This window comes from Panthera pardus, unplaced genomic scaffold (assembly GCF_024362965.1).
Source record: "Panthera pardus isolate Hobbes unplaced genomic scaffold, ASM2436296v1 HiC_scaffold_3, whole genome shotgun sequence".
NCBI classification, from domain to species: domain Eukaryota; kingdom Metazoa; phylum Chordata; class Mammalia; order Carnivora; family Felidae; genus Panthera; species Panthera pardus.
The window spans coordinates 9,328,382-9,343,784 of record NW_026526876.1 but is presented as its reverse complement, the minus strand read 5'-3'; the positions used below and the strand labels follow the sequence as shown (position 1 = coordinate 9,343,784).

Here is a 15,403-nt window from a genome sequence, read left to right as displayed (position 1 = left end):
TTCCCTGGGGATGGGGCAGGCCTGCTTCCCTTGCTGTGTCTGCCACTGGCCGGGGAGGAAACACCTGGATGTGAGAGAGACAGTCTGGAGGAGGCGGGGAGGAGAGCATTGTTCTTGGGGGGGGGGGGGCAGGGAGCCCGGGAGGAGTCTGACGGGGCGTGGGTGTAGACCAGGAAACCCCTGGGGACCAGATTCACGCCCACCATGTCGGCCAAGAAGCAGGTCCTGGTGAGGGGCTATGTGGCAGTGTGGCCGGGCTGGTGGCACTTGGTGCCAGACTGCCTGGATCCCAGTCCTCTCTCTGGCTGTCACAACTTGGGCTGCCTGCTTAGAACCTTTGTGCCTCAGTTTCCCTGTCTTTAGAGGAGAGCTAGGCATAGCACCTGCCTCATCGGATTACTGCAAGGACAAAATAAGATGATCCTCGGGGCGCCCGGGCGGCTCGGTCGGTGGAGCATCCGACTCTTGGTTTCGGCTCAGGTCATGATCTCGCGGTTCGTGAGTTCAAGCCCCGCGGAGGGCTCTGGGCTGACAGCTCAGAGCCTGGAGCCTGCTTCACATTCTGCATCTCCCTCTCTCTCTGCCCCTTCCCTGCTCATGCTGTGTCTCTCTCTCTCTCAAAATAAATAAATAAACATTTAAAAACTGACCCTCTATGAACTCTTCTCTTCAGCAGCCAAATGGACTCACCAGCTGTGTTTCCCCGTAAAACCCCCTGCTTTGCACCTGCTCTCCTGCTATGGGTTTGCACACTTTGTTCTCAACCGGGATGCCTGCTGCCTCACCTCTGCACACAGACCCTCCCTGGCCCTCAAGGCTCGGGTGCGGCCTCCTGTAAAGCCCCCTGGAGCCCCTGCCCCGAGGTCACCTGCGTACGTGCCTCCGCTCGCCTCGGGACCTTGCGCACTTTGCTTTCTGTTGGTCACTTACTTGTGCTGCGTCTTAAGGCCCCACCAGCTGGCCAACTTCTTGAGCACCGGGACCTGGCCTTGCTCGGCCTCTGGCCCCGACTGCACAGCTAGAAGGCGCTCGATCGTGCGTGTGGACAGAAGCAACCGGACCAGCATGATCGTCACCTGGCTCCCCAGGAGGGACAGACACATGATGTCCCAGAAGGGGTGTAGACGGGACCAGAAGGCCGACTCGGGGGCCAGTGCCTTGCTCACCTGCCCTGTTGTCTTTGGCAAGACGCCGCATCTCTCTGAGCTATAAAACGGGCATTAAAATACGTATCCGGCCCACCTCTGACGGCACACGAGAATCTGGTGGGACGATACGTGTGCTCTCCTGCCCCGGGCGTGTGTGACCAGTTATAATATTGATACTTACAGGATCCAGAGAAGAAAGGAGGGGTCCCCTCGCCGGGTCCTGGGTGAAAGGATCTTAACTTGGCAGAGTGATCCTGGGGGGCCACCGCCTCTGGTAACCCTTCTCAGCAAGGCTGGGCCTCAAGTACAGAAGAGCCAGGGGCGTCTCGGCCCCTCCAGGGCGCCCTGCCTTCCTCCTCCTTCCTTCTGGCCCCTCCACCTGCTCTGCCCGGATCTGCCTCTCCCGGCTTCCTCCCTGGACACCTTACCCCAGCCAGCACCTACCTTAGCTCGGCTGGAGCTCGGTTCCCTAAGTCTTTCTGCCGACTGGCTCCCCCCGTCTGTGCAGGGAGGCTGCCGGCCCCAGAGAACCCGATGGCTCAGAGGGGCTCCAACGGGTGTCTCTGGTCCCCGCTGCAGCCTGCAGATCTGCAGAGAAAGGCCCAGTGTGGCACAGGCCCGACTCTGTCCCTCCTCTTCCTTCCCCTTCCCCGTGGCCCTCAAAGCTCCTCCCAGAACACATCCTGCTGCGAGGCTGCTTTCTGCAGAAGCTTTGTGGTCCCCCGCGGTCACTGGAGGCTCTTCCTTTCGATGGGGCAGGAGGGGAAGCCTCCATAGAGTCCCCCTGTGGTGCTGACTGGGCTGTGATGCCGGGGACCCTGAGCTCCCTCCAGAGCTCCATACACGCCAGCTGCCATCGACGCCCGGAGACTGGCAGCCAGAGGGCCACCTAACACTTTCAGTTCAAGGTGCATGAACTGAGCCTTCCTCCCCCGCCCCCACCAAGCCCACCTGTCTGCTCCTCACCTCAGAATCAGAAACTTGGGGGGGGGGCATCCTCAACGCCTCCCTCTCTCTCCCCTGTTCCATCTAAATGCAACCAAGTCCCACGTCATAAACTGTCCCCTTTTCCCGCCCCCACGACTGCCACCATCGCCCTCCTCCCGAGTGACCGTAGAAGCCTGATCCAGCCAAGAGCCCCTCTCTGATGCTGAAACACAAATCGGATCACATTACGCCCGCAGTACAGCCTTCAATGGCTCCCTGTTACCTTTAGGAGAAAGGCCAGACTCCACCTTGCTATTTGCACGGCTCCTCTTGACCCGGTGGCTCCTTGATCCCCAAGCCCAGGCTGTGACCCCTCCCAGGAGTCCTGATCGCCGGCAGTTCTGTGATGGTCCAGGTGGCCCCCGGGCTCCAGGCCTGCACGTGTGCTGTGGGCTCCCCTTCTGTCCTCCTCCTGGCTCCAGCAGAGAAGAGGAAACACGTAGGTCAGAGAGGAAGGAGGAAAGTGGGGTGCCTGGCAGCTGGGAAAGGAGACGGGGTCCGGGACATGGTGGTCAGCGGTGTCAAAGACTGCGGAGAGGGCGCGGATGAAGGGAGCGACAAAAGCAGCTGCTGGCCTGGGCACTTAGGAGAGAGCAGCGTGGGGGAGCGGATCACCTCCAAGGTGTGGACTTGTTGGCTGGCCCGTCGTAGTCTTTCTTTTTCTCACAATTTGAAGCCAAGCAGTATTTTGGGACATCCACACATTTCTAGACCTTCGAAAAGCTCACAGATGCTCTGCTATCATCTGGTTTGGCCTAGTGGTAAATGTCTCTGGAGAGAGACAGATCGCAGACAGCATGGCCTGAACGCCTGGATCCAGCCGTGCCTGCAACCCTCATGCCTAGAGCTACTGCTGATTGTTGGACTATGCGATCCAATAAATTCTCCCTCCTCTCCTTTTTGAGTAAGACTGTTCGACCTGGATTCTGTTACTTGGGTTCCTCCTTTGCGGCCAAAGAAGTCACTGATATTTTTTCTGCAAGGGTTTGCATGGCCTCTGCCCCATCACCCTAACTTCGCAGAAGAGCGCATTTGAAAAACAACAGCAACACCAAAAAAGAGCCCAGACGTTTCGATCATCTACTCCACGACTCAATCTTCCTGCCCTGTCTATTGTTTTTCTGCACCCCCTCTTGTGACTGGAGTGATAGTCTATCTCCTATCTTTGTATTTGAGTTCTTAGGTCATGTGTCTGCCCCATCTGTCTACCCTTCCCCCACAAGTTCTGGGGAAGCAGAGGCTAGGTCTTATGCATTATCCTACCCATCACGGGATAAGAGAGTGTTAAGAGAATGTTTGGCTCATTAAATACAACAAATGGATGGATGGATGGATGGATGGATGGATGGATAGATGGATGAGTGGATGGATGTTGGATGGGGGATGCATAAGGGAAATGGGTAAGTCCAGGACAGGATAAAGGACCAGGGACTCTGCCCCTGCAGGTCTGGTTCTCAGCAGCAGCCAGGCAGTGTGGTGGCCACAGTGGGCAGCCTCCTCGCCTTATCAGCTTTGGCTTAACTGAATCGGAAATCACAAGTCGACGTTGTGGCTGGCTGCACCCTCCTCTTTCAACAGCTGCTGTCTCGGCAGCCACCCTGGGTGTGGCAGCCACGGGTTGCTTGGTGACCGTGGACGGCTCCAGAGCTGTCCCCTGCCAGGATGGGCTGAGGCTTCTTCATGGGTCATGGACATCCAGGAACAGGAAAGAAGGAAGAGAAGGGAGAGACGAAAGACTGAGGGTTGCTAGCTGCCCCCTGAACCATCCATCCCCAAGGCAGGGGCGGGGTGGGGGGGGGACTGCCCCTTTGATCCCAGGGATGCCTTGCCTCTTACGGGGGGGATTCTGCTTTCCAGGTGCTGAGGCCAGGCTTCCCATCTGCACCAATGTCCCCGGAAGAGCCCTTCCAGTCCCTTCTGTTCAGGCAAACACTTCCTGTTATTTTCCCACCCATTACTAAGCAGCCAAGACTTTTACACAAATTAAAATTTTAACCCGTAAACAAATTCAGAGAAATCCTCCTGACACTGTGGCAGCAGAGGCCCCGGCCCCAGGATCAGGGCGCCCTGGAGGACCAAGGGTATTGGAGTCAGGTGAGATTATTGGCTTCGGACGCAAGAAGCCCAGGTCACTGGTGCCCTCGCCCCACCTTCCGGGGGAATGGTCTCGGGAGCCTCCGGCAGCAAATGCAGAATTCACCCATCTTGCCCTTTTCTTTCTTTTTTTAAATTTTTTTAACGTTTATTTATTTTTGAGACAGAGAGAGCCAGAGCATGAACGGGGGAGGGTCAGAGAGAGAGGGAGACACAGAATCCGAAGCAGGCTCCAGGCTCTGAGCTGTCAGCACAGAGCCCGACGCGGGGCTCGAACTCACGGACCGCGAGATCGTGACCTGAGCCGAAGTCGGATGCTTAACCGACTGAGCCACCCAGGCGCCCCAACATCTTGCCCTTTTCTAAGGAATTCACCCACAGAAAATCCTAATGAGCGAAGTAAATCTCACTGAGGATCACAGGGGCGGGGTGGGGGGAGATAGCAGAGGCATGTACGTTACACGTCTCTTAGCAAACGATTGAAAAAACCTCTGTGGATATTTCTGTCGTCCAGACACCCTTTGTCCACACCAAGCCGCCGGACTGGTGGGCCGGGGTGGGATCAGAAGGGCTCTTCTGCTTTCTCCTCTCTCCCCAAGTGACTCTGAGTCAGAGTCATGCATTGCTGGTTTCTCCGGCCCAGACTTTTTCCACAAAGGGAAGTCCTTTCAGGATCCTATTCGGAGAGGGGTGCCTGGGTGGCTCAGTTGGTTAAGCGTCTGGCTCTTGATTTCGGCTCAGGTTGTGATCTCACGGTTTGTGGGTTTGAGCCCTGCATCAGGCTCTGTGCGCTCTCTCTCTCTCTCTCTCTCTCTCCGCCTCCCCCATCCCCCCGACTCGCGCTTTCTCTCAAAAATAGATAAACATTAAAAAAAAAAAAAAGGAAGTGCTTTCAGAGCACTTCCAACCCCACGTGTTTTACAAACACATCTAACTTCACGTATACAGCCACTTCAGGAGCTAGGGCGATTCAGGAGAGGGCTCACCTAAGTGGTCGGGAGGGCGCTTGAGCCAGGGGGAGCCCAGTCCAGCTCCAGGGAGCACTGCGGGCCGAGTGAACTGGAAGCCTGGCCCACGGTCCTCGCCTTCCATCCCTCCTCAAGGAAGACCCAGGCATCGGCGTGGCTGGTACCCACTTGACGGGCACCTCTGCTTCTAGTGGATTCCCTCCAGCCCTCACGGCCACAGCCCCGGGAAACAGGGACTGTGGGACGACCTCGTGCTCTGAAGGAGTGGTCCGCCGAGCGTGGTCCCTGAACCAGCAGCATCGGTATCCCCTGGGAGCTTGTGGGCACCTGGTAGCATCTGCTGTGGGTGCAGAGAGGGAGGAAGAATCAGGAAGAATCAGGGGGAGTTAGGATAGTGGGGGGACGGTTAGTAGAAAAAGAGCTCCGCCCCCCCCCCCCCCCCCCTTCCCGGTATCCTTTCCCTCTCCACCCGGTGATAATCGCTGTTGAAGGCCTGGGGTGATTGCACAAACTGATCTTCCACTGGCTTTGTTTACTTGGAGATCATGAGAGGTGTGGACCCAAGGACCAGCTGCTTTCTTTTCTTAAATTTAAGTGTCTGTATTTTCTGGCCCCAGTAACATATTGACATGGGTCAACATTCAGAGAAAAACCTGCCCACTCCCTCTCGGACAAGCCATTTGGGGAAGAAAACTTCCCTCCCCAGGATTCTCTTGGCAGGTGCACCGGTCGCCCCTCCCAGACTCCTCTGGGGCGGGGGGAGGGGCAGGGAGACCCTGCCGTGGGGGCGGGGCCTGCTCTCCGCGCTCCTCCCCTCCCCTGTTCTCCGCTGGGGGCTGGAGGAGCCTAGCTGGGGAGCAGGTCTGCAAGCTCCCCGGAACGTGAGGGGGGCGGCGTGGAGCCTCTTGAATGGATGAGATACTTAGCACAGTCGCTGTGTCTTCTCGCAAAAGAATTCCCACTAGGAACGGGGACTGGCTGGCAGGTCGAGAAAGCTGGGGGCGTCAAGAAGGCTGGGGGTGACCAGGATCGTTGAGAAAACTCGAAGACTCCCTTCATTACTCATGCAAACTGCCTGGCACCCACGGGCGCACCCGTACTCGCACCCGGGCGCACAGATAACACCCCAACATGGGGACCTGGCTGGGATCTGTTGTAACATTGTTGTAGCTGCACGGGCCCCTTCTCCTGCCTGGGTCTCAGTTTCCTCCTCTGTAACCGAGGGATTGCAGCGCGTATTTGCAAGGCCCTTGCCAGCTTCCTCACCGCCCCCCCACCAACGACCCCCGACAATCCTGGTGGGGTAGGGCTGCTCCCTCCTCTCCCTCCCCTCCCAACTCTCCCTCTCCAGAGGTCTCTGAGGACCCCCTTGAGACAGCCCTTTGGCCTGGAGTGCATTCACATAAGGCCTCCCTTCTGACTGCCTCCCCCTCCCTGTGCAGGGGAAGGCACAGACTGGCCCGGGGCCCGCCCACCTGCTCAGACCTCAGCTTCCCTCTCCTGCTCCCCCACCCCACCCACCCCTATTGGGGGGGGGGTGGTGCCTGCAGACCGTGGCTTCCATGTTGAAAGTGCCAGAGCTCCTCCAAAATTCCATTACAATGAAGCCAACCCTCTGGGATATCTGCCTAAACTTAATTTTTCTGGGCCTCAGACATGAGTGGCTTGGGGGAGTAGCATAGCTTAGCGGTTAAGAGCAGGGACTCTGGGGCCCGTGGACGTGGGCTTGAAGCCTGGCTTCCCCTTTCCCGGGTCTCTGTGACCTTGGGCAAGTTCCTTAACTTCTCTGTCTCAGTTTCTTCCTCTGTAAAATGGATATAATAGTACCCGCCTCATGGGGCTGTTGGGAGACAGAAGCTTGGTAACAGAAGCATGTACGGGTGCCTGAGTGGCTCAATCCGTTAAGCATCTGCCTTTCGGCTCAGGTCATGATCTCGCGGTTTGGGAGTTTGAGCCCCGCGTCTGGCTCTGTGCTGACAGCTCAGAGCCTGGAGCCTGCTTCAGATTCTGTCTCTCTTTCTCTCTCTGCCCCTCCCCCACTTGCTCTCTCTCTCTCCCCCTTAAAAATAAATATTAAAAAAATATTAAAAAAAAAAGTGTTTGCTGATACCTCCCTTTGTGCTCACTTGACATCCAGTGGCGATTTCCGGGCCAGATTGCAATGGCCACGAGGCTGGGCCTTCCTGCCCTAAATTTCTGCGAGTCCCCTGAACGGGCACTGTTTCTTCCCACTCGCCCTGTGCCAGAGGCACACGTGTGGTCACAGTCGCCTTTCCAGGGACCACACGCTCAGGGCTGCTGGGTGTTACGGACTGAATGTTTGTGTCCACCCAAAATTCGTGTGTTGACCCTCCAACGTGACGGTCATCAGGAGGTGGCACAGGTAGGGGACAGTCTGGCACCTGCCTGTCTCTGCCCCCAGAGGGATGGGGAGGACCCCCTCTTCCAGGAGAGCCGGCTTCCTTTACCCTGATTTTACTGGGGGGGGGGGGTGGAGGCCATAGAGGCATTCAGAGATGAGAAGGGAGAGAGAAGCCCCCAGTACTGGACCCCAGAGCTCTCTGTCTTTCAGTAATAAATAAATGTTAAAAAATTAAAAAAAAACACACAAAAAAACTAAACTAAACTAAATGATCAAGCAATTGTGCTCCTTGGTGTTTACCCAAAGGAGCTGAAAACATATGTCCACACAAAAACCAGCACATAAATGTTTACATCAGCTTTATTCATAATTGCCAAACACTGGCATCAACCAAGATGTCCTCCAGACTCTGAGTAAAGAAATGAACTTGGGTACATCAATAAAATGGAATATTATTTGGCAACAAAAGGAAATGAGCTGTGAAGCCATGAAAAGACAAGGAGGAACCTTAAATCCATATTGCTAAGTGAATGAAACCAATCTGAAAAGGCTGGTGACGGTATGGTTCCAACTATACGATATTCTGAAATATGTATGAAGTATGGAGGCAGCAAAAAAAAATAATCGGTTGCCAGTCTAATTAAGAAAAGAATGGTTTGGCGGGCGCCTCGATGGCTCAGTTGGTTAAGCGTCCAACTCTTGGTTTCAGGTCTGGTCATGATCTGACCAGGTTTCGTGAGTTTGGACCCCGTGTCGGGCTCTGTGGTGGCAGCACGTTGCCTGCTTAGGATTCTCTCTCTCCCTCTCTCTATGCCCTTTTCCTACTTGCACTGTCTCTGTATCTCAAAATAAATAAATAAACTTTAAAAATTAAAAAAAAAAAAAAGAATGGTTTCAATTTCCTTAACATATATTTGCCTCCCTGGGAAATCCATTTCTTTCACAGTGGTATTTCTGAAAAACTTCTCCATCTTATCCAGATTGCCAAATTTATTGGTCAATGTATAGTATCCTTTCATTATATTTTTAGTGTGGATACGATCTGTAGAGATGTCCTCTTTTTCACACGCAATATTGCTGATTTGTTCGCTAGAGCCTTATCCACTAGTACGTTGCTTTTCCAATTCATAGATTTCTGCTTTTACACTTTTTCCTACTTTAGGATTTATACCTTTCTTTCTGTATCTTCTTGAGATGAAGATACTCCCTTTGGTTTCAATCATTTGAAATTTGATACTCTACTTGTGCTTGAAATAATGTGAGTTCTGTTGCTGGGCAGTATCCTATTTCAACAAGATCAAATGTGTTAATTGTGTTGTCCAGATCCTCTATATCTCTATTATTTCTTGTCTGTTTTTCTTAAGCCACTGAGAGAAGTGTGATAAAATCCTTCATTATGGTTGTGGAGGCATTAATTCCGTCATTTTTTGCTTTACAGTTTACGTTGTTATTGCATGCATACAGATTTATGATCATGATAACTTTGTTGGATTGACTTTTTGACCTTTATAAACTGTCCCTCTTCATTATTTTTTAAAATGCTTCTTGCCTTAAAATCTTTGTCTGACATTAGAATAACAACACCCTTTTGATCTTTTGCTTTCAGACTTTGTGTTCGTATACTTATTAACATGTGTCTCTTGTGAGCAGCGTATAATTAAAAAAAAAAACATTGAACAAGTCTAGATTGAATTTTTTCCAGCATTTTAAAGATGTCATTTCATTGTCTTCTGGCTTCCAATGTTTCTGTTGAGAAGGGAGCTGTTTGTTGATCCTTTGAAGATAAAATATATCCCCCCCACTGCTGTCTTTGGTTGTCTTTAAGATTCTCACATTACCTTTTTCTTCCCCAGGAGTCTTACAATGAGGTGCCTGTGTGTTTCATGCGTGTGTGTGTTTGGGTTTTGTTTGCTTTTTGATTTTTGAAAACTACACTCCAGGGGCACCTGGGTGGTTCAGGTGGTTAAGCACCCAACTTTGGCTCAGGTCACAATCTCACAAGTTCGTGGGTTCAAGCCCTGTGTCGGGCTCTGCCTTGACAGTGAGGAACCTGCTTGGGATCTCCTCGCTCCCTCTCTCTCCACTCACATTTTTCTCTCCCTCTCAAAATCAATAAACTTTAAAAAAAATTGAAAAACTAGAACTCCAGCCTTTATGGGATTTCACCAGTTCTTTCATTAATGTTTCTCTGTTTCTGGATCCAATCCAGGGTACCGCATTGCATTTAGTGTTCAGGTTCCCTTTCTCCTTGCTCTAGGAGTTTCTCGGTCCTACCTTGTTTTCACGACCTCCTGGAAGGGTACTAGTCAGATTAGCCCATGGAGGAAGGTCCCACAGTCTGGGTTTGTCTGGTATTCTCCTCGCGATTAGAATGGGGCTATGGGACTTTGGAAAGAGTATCAGAAGTGAAGTCCCGGCCTCCAGATGGAGTGAGGGCTGCTGAGTTTATTGGGATCCCTGGGTTAATGGGTGTCGTGGATTTGGGCCGATTTAATTTGGGCAGCACAGACACCTCCCAGGCCGTTAGGGGAGCCCCACCTGGATCAAGAGATCCCTGGATGTCCCGTGGATGCATGTTGGGTGTGTTAGGCGTGTTTTATCGTTCGCAGTAGCTAGCTGGGGCAAACCTAGAGCATCTCAGGGTTCCTTCTTCCTCCCTCCCCGGGGGTTAGGCTGCGAGCCTGATGCCTACGTATTCCTCCCAAATAACAGGTGTCTTCCCGCGACCAGCGATGAGCTCACCTCCTTCCTCTCAGCAGGACGATGAGGCTTCGACGGAACAGCGTCAGAGAAAATGCCAGCACAAATACATTTTCTCCAGCTCCAAAAAGCTACGCGCAACAGCCCCCCAAGAAACCTGATCGTTGCTGCCTGTGAAGCGGTTTATGCGAACGAAGCAACTGGCAGTTAATCGTCGTGCGGCGAGATAACCACGGGTCATCGTGTACAAGACTAACCAAGTTTTATTCGAAAATAATATTAAACCGTCTTCATTCTTGGATATCTGTTTATCCTGTAGTAGAACTTGTTCATGCAACAACAAACTATCAAGGGTATACGGTCGGCTGCTCTCTGGAGCCTGGAACATGGACAGGTGGCTGGTTGGGGGCAGGTGGCGGGGGCGGGGGGGGACAGCTCTGTTCACTTCCATCAGGCTGTCTTGGCTGGTGTTTCAGGGGCTCCCGCAAGCCCACCAGCTTTGGAGCGGGTGAAGCAGGAGGAGGCAACGGAGGGGCTCTGGGCGGGATACAGTCACCTTCCTCCACCCCCACCGTCCAAATCCCGGTCCTCAGCCCTGCCCTCCACCCCATGACCCTAGCGCACACTTGCTTCCTTCCAAACCCCTCCGACCTGGCGGCTTTAACATATTTGGCTCTCGCGTTCCGCCACCCCCTCCCCCCCGCCCTGCCCCCAGCCAGGCTCTTGATCTACCCGCTCTGGGATCTCGCCCAGGCACCAGAACGGTGCCCGTGAACCTTCTGGGCTGCAAGACTCCGCACATAAGGTTCACCAGCCTGAGGAGTGACACGGGAGTGGGGGTCACGGGGTCCCATCTGGGAGAGAAGTCGGCAAAGGCTGGGGACTCCCGTGCCACCCTCCTCTTGTCCTCGCCAAGGTCGTTCCTCCTTCGGAGGGTAAAACTGACCCCTCCCCACCTCCTCAGACTTGGTCCTGCTTCAATGATGAATCAGAAAGGCGTGAATGAGGACTGTCCCAGGGGCCGTGAGAGTGTCCCAGCGCCACACAAGGGCAGTTGGCGCCTAAGGGTGAGGCTGCTGATCTTTCCTGAGCACTGGCCATGAGCCAGCCATGGGCCAGGCACCTTGCGGACAATTTCTTTTCAACCCCCGAAGGTCGAAGGTCGTAGAGCCGAGGAGGTGGAGGCTGGAAGAGGCTAATTAACTTCCTTCTGGTCATTCAGCTAGAAGGTAATTGAGCTGCTACTGAATCCGTGCCTGTCCTGTCCCCCCAGCTCTCAGACCCAGAAAGGGGCTCGAAAGAGAATGTCTTCTATGTCCTGACAGCAGGCAGGTAAAGGATTAGTGCTGTTTTTCAGAATACCCGGGGAATTTGCGTGCGTGCATGTGTGTGTGCGTGTGTGTGTGTGTGTGTGAGAGAGAGAGAGAGAGAGAGAGAGAAGTGGGGGTGGGGTACTGAAGGTCTGGAAAGAAATTCTTATCCTTGTTTCTCCCACCTGAACCGCAGAGTAGAGGGGACTCTGAACCGCAGATACAAAGGCTTCCCCAAGTCTTTGACAAAGTGAGGGGGGGCCTGGCCAACGTTGGGAGAGGAGGCCTAAGCCACACCCCAGAGCACCAGAGGCTCAGATCTTTCCAGAAAGGATCCCAGACCACACTAGTGGCCGGTGCCTTTGGAGGTCAGCCCCTCCATCCCTCTCCTGTCTACGTGAGGGATCTGAGGGGCTGCGTGGCCAGCCGCGCCCTCCCTAATACCTGTGTCCTTCCTAAACAGAGCCCCGAGGACCCAGAAACCGCCAAGCCCCTGCCAGCCGCAGGGACCCACAGTAGGACCCAATGCAACAGAGGGCCGTTCAGTTCCCCACAGGGAGCGAGACCCTCACAGGCACCCCCTGTGCGTGGGGAGGGGCTCCGAGGAGGCTTCCCTGCTGCTGGTGAGGGCCCCGCTAGGGCAGAGCTCCGCTGAACGTCATGATTGGCAGGCAGAGGAGGGAGCAGAGGTCGGGCGCGGCCTGGGCCGGCTGGTCGGGGGTCCTCTGGGGTTGGGGGCGGAGGCCGCTCTTCTCCGGCTTGTAGCAGGGCGAGACCTCACACCTGTGGGGCAGGCGGGAGGTAAGGGCAGCCCCCACCCCCGCATCCCTGCAGCTCCTTCCAGGGTCCCAGGGGGTGGTGCAGAAGTGGGCCCCCTCCCTGGACATCCCCTTCCTACCGGACCACACTCTGCACGATCTTCCTCTCGTCCTGGTCCAGACACACTGCGAAGGAGCAGCCGTTGGAGCCGATGATCTGTATCTTGTCCACTTTGATCTGTGACGTGCTGATCTGGAAGCAAGGCCCCTGTCAGCCCCGATCGCCGGCCCCCTCGAACTCCAGCCCTCAGCAGCTCTGTCCCTTGGGCCTGTCCCCAAGCCCGGCAGGCAGCAGCTCTCAGAGGCTGACGGCCTCCATCAGGCCCTGCCTCCTCCCCGGCCCCCACCCTCCCTGAGTCTGGAAGAAACAAGCCCCCCCCCCCCCCCCCCCCGGACAAAGCCCACTGCCCCCCTCGGGAGGCCCAGGGTCCCTGACACGGGAGCCTTTGCACGCAGACACGTCCTCCCACAGGGCCCTCCTTCCTCCCCTGATACCCACGGAGTGCACACCCCAAACCGCACCCCATCCATTCGCGCATGCGCACATACTCAGGCACCTGCACACGCCCGGGCCGTGGCCGCGGGCCGCGTGGCCGCGAAGAGAGCGGTGCCCTTACCTGGTTGAAGCCCTTCTTGGACTTGGGGTTCTGCCTCTTCACCACTTCGGTCAGGTTTAGCGTCAGGGCCTCCATGCTGGAGTCTGAGGGGCAGGGGGCGGCTCAGGCCAGGCTCGGGGCCCCGCCCCGCCCCCACCTGCACCCCGCCGCCCGCTCACCTAGCTCCTCCGGCTTCCGGCAGGCCTTGCTGAGGTTCACGGACGTGCACACCTTCTCCATGCTGCTCCAGCGGCTTCGGCCACTGATGGCCCCCTGGGAACACAGCGGGGCCGCACCCTCTCAGCCGGGGTCCCCCGGGCCCGCCACCTGCTCTCGGAAGAGGTGGCTCCAGACCCACTGGTGGCACGCGTTCACCCGAGTCTGCTAGCTCGTGCACCAAGAGCTGTCTGACCCCGTATAGACCTCGATGACTGCAGGAAGGAGCGTCGGGTGCCCGGCCTGGTCCATGGATCGGAGGGCTCCAGAGCTCAGAGCATCTCAAAGTGACGGCTGAGCCCCAAGGGAGGAGGAGAGGGGCCCACGGGCATGAGGTCCCGGCCAGAGCCAGGCTGGAGCCCCCTCTTGGGGTCTGGACGTCTCTTTCACCGGGACCTCTGCATTGCCAGATGCAAGTGCGTTTCTCAGTCCTCGGCTCCCCTGACCTCATAGGAGTGTCTGGCTGTGCTCACTGCTGTCTGCACCCCCCGCCTCGCCCACCTGCCCCTGGCCGGGGCCTGTCTGCCCGCCACCACACGGCACGGGGCTCAGGGTGCCTCCTCCTGGCCCCCCACTCTCCGCCCCACTAGTCTCTCCAAGCACAAGCCTTCCGTGCTCCTTCCCCAAGGCCACCTACACACCCATCTCCCCCCTGCACCTGAGGCCAGGCCCATCCGTGCAACTGCACTTCTCACTTCCTCCTGTCTCTCAAGGGCGCCCAAACTCGACCTGCCCCCAACTCACGGCCTCCCCGCACTGGACCTGGGCCGCTTCTGGTCCCGGAACACTGAGAGCCAGGAGTTTGGGCCTCCCGTTTTCTGATCCGCCCCTACGCCCTGCTGCTCACAGAACCCACCACCACCCCCATGCAGGCCACCCCCATTTCCCCCCCCGGGGACAACCAACTCCGGAGCCTCCTAACTGGCCTTCCCGCATCCCCTGCGGACCCCTCCAAACCGAGGGAGCTTCCAGACCTCAAATCTAATCATGGCACACATCCCCCAGCCCCACCCCCAACTTGAGCCCCTTCAAAGGGTGTCCACGGCTCTTGGGACAAGGACAAAAATCAAGGCCCTTGGTATTGTGGCCCTGCCAGCTCCTTTAGCCTCACCCATGCACCGTCTCTGCTCTGGCCCCTCTGGCCTGCCTCAGCGCCCTGTGATGACATGTTCCCTCTCACCACAGGACCTTTGCACATGCCGTTCTCTCTGCCTGGAGAGCATATCCCTCTCTTCTTAGCCTAATTAACTAACTCCTCTTTTTCTTTCCAGTACTGACTCCATGTCCCTTCTCAGGGAAGCCTTGTGTAGCCTTCCTGACCAGGTTGAATGATCCTCTTAAAGGTTCTCAGGGGACCATGAACCTCTCCTTCACCTGTCACAGTTGTAATTATGTATCATGTGGGATCATCTAAGCAATGTCTACCGCTCCCTCTAGACTGTGAGCGCTTGATGACTCTTGGGAATCCCCCGGTCTGGGACATGGGAGGTATTCCCCAAACACCCAACACGCAGTGCTCCGTGAGTAGTCAGTCCTTCCTGCCCGCTTCCCTGGCCGCCACACGTAAGCGGCATCAGCATCACTGCCCCATCAACCCTTTTACTGCCTTGTCACCCCTCACCGCTCTTTGATACTCTCCTGGCCATTTCTGTTGTTTCCTGTCTTGCTCCTCCAGGAAAGTCGCAGAGAAGGCCTAGCCTTCTCGGCTCACCGCTGTCTCCCCTCCCCAGCAGAGCTCAGCATGAGTAGGGGCTAAATGAGTATCTTTCGAATGGCGAAAGGAAAGAAAGAAGGAAAGAGGGAAGGAAAGAAAGAGGGTGGGGGGGGTGTCCCCACTTTGAGGTCAAGGTTCTCGTGGCCTGTACCCCGGGTGTGATGCTCAGAGACCCATGCCACCCCTCCCACCTGCACCCCACAAATCCTATGGTTCCCTTCCGACACGGGTCCCAGCTCCCACACACCCCGCGGGGCACCCCAGCCCTGCAGACCCTGGGCTCTCCCTCTGGACACTGCACCCTTGCCCCTCTCACCCTCAGCCCTGCAGCTGGGAGCTGCTGAGCACATCTGGGGGGTGGGGGGGGGGTGGGGGAGAGAACACTGGAGGGGAGAAGGATGTCCACTCCCTCCCCTTCTCCCGGCTGCAAGACGGGGGCCCAGGAACACAGGGGGCTGCCTCTGGGTGAGGCAGGGTCAGGAGCAGGCCC

The 15,403-nt window shown here is 56.0% G+C and overlaps 2 protein-coding genes across 6 annotated transcripts in view; both read right to left on the bottom strand.

Moving 5' to 3' along the window:
• Positions 1-5,622, bottom strand: part of PIK3R6 (phosphoinositide-3-kinase regulatory subunit 6) — a 59,405-nt gene extending 53,783 nt beyond the window's left edge. Inside the window, exons 1-3 of one of the 2 annotated variants that reach the window (XM_053892516.1) lie at positions 5,216-5,622; positions 2,359-2,547; positions 1,593-1,736 (exon numbers count right to left, since the gene is read on the bottom strand). The gene's annotated coding sequence lies outside the window, so the exon portion shown is untranslated. Of the gene's footprint in view, positions 1-1,592; positions 1,783-2,358; positions 2,548-5,215 lie in introns of those variants that run through there. The other variant, XM_053892515.1, reaches the window with a different exon arrangement.
• Positions 5,623-10,978: 5,356 nt separating this feature from the next.
• PIK3R5 (phosphoinositide-3-kinase regulatory subunit 5) overlaps positions 10,979-15,403 on the bottom strand; it is a 69,719-nt gene continuing 65,294 nt past the window's right edge. For all 4 annotated transcript variants that reach the window (XM_053892803.1, XM_053892802.1, XM_053892800.1 and 1 more), the window contains 4 exons: positions 13,163-13,256; positions 13,005-13,087; positions 12,468-12,580; positions 10,979-12,352 (listed from right to left, as the gene is read on the bottom strand). In XM_053892803.1, coding sequence (XP_053748778.1) covers positions 12,205-12,352; positions 12,468-12,580; positions 13,005-13,087; positions 13,163-13,256 — 438 coding nt within the window. In that variant the 3' untranslated portion in view covers positions 10,979-12,204. The remainder of the gene's footprint in view (positions 12,353-12,467; positions 12,581-13,004; positions 13,088-13,162; positions 13,257-15,403) is intronic.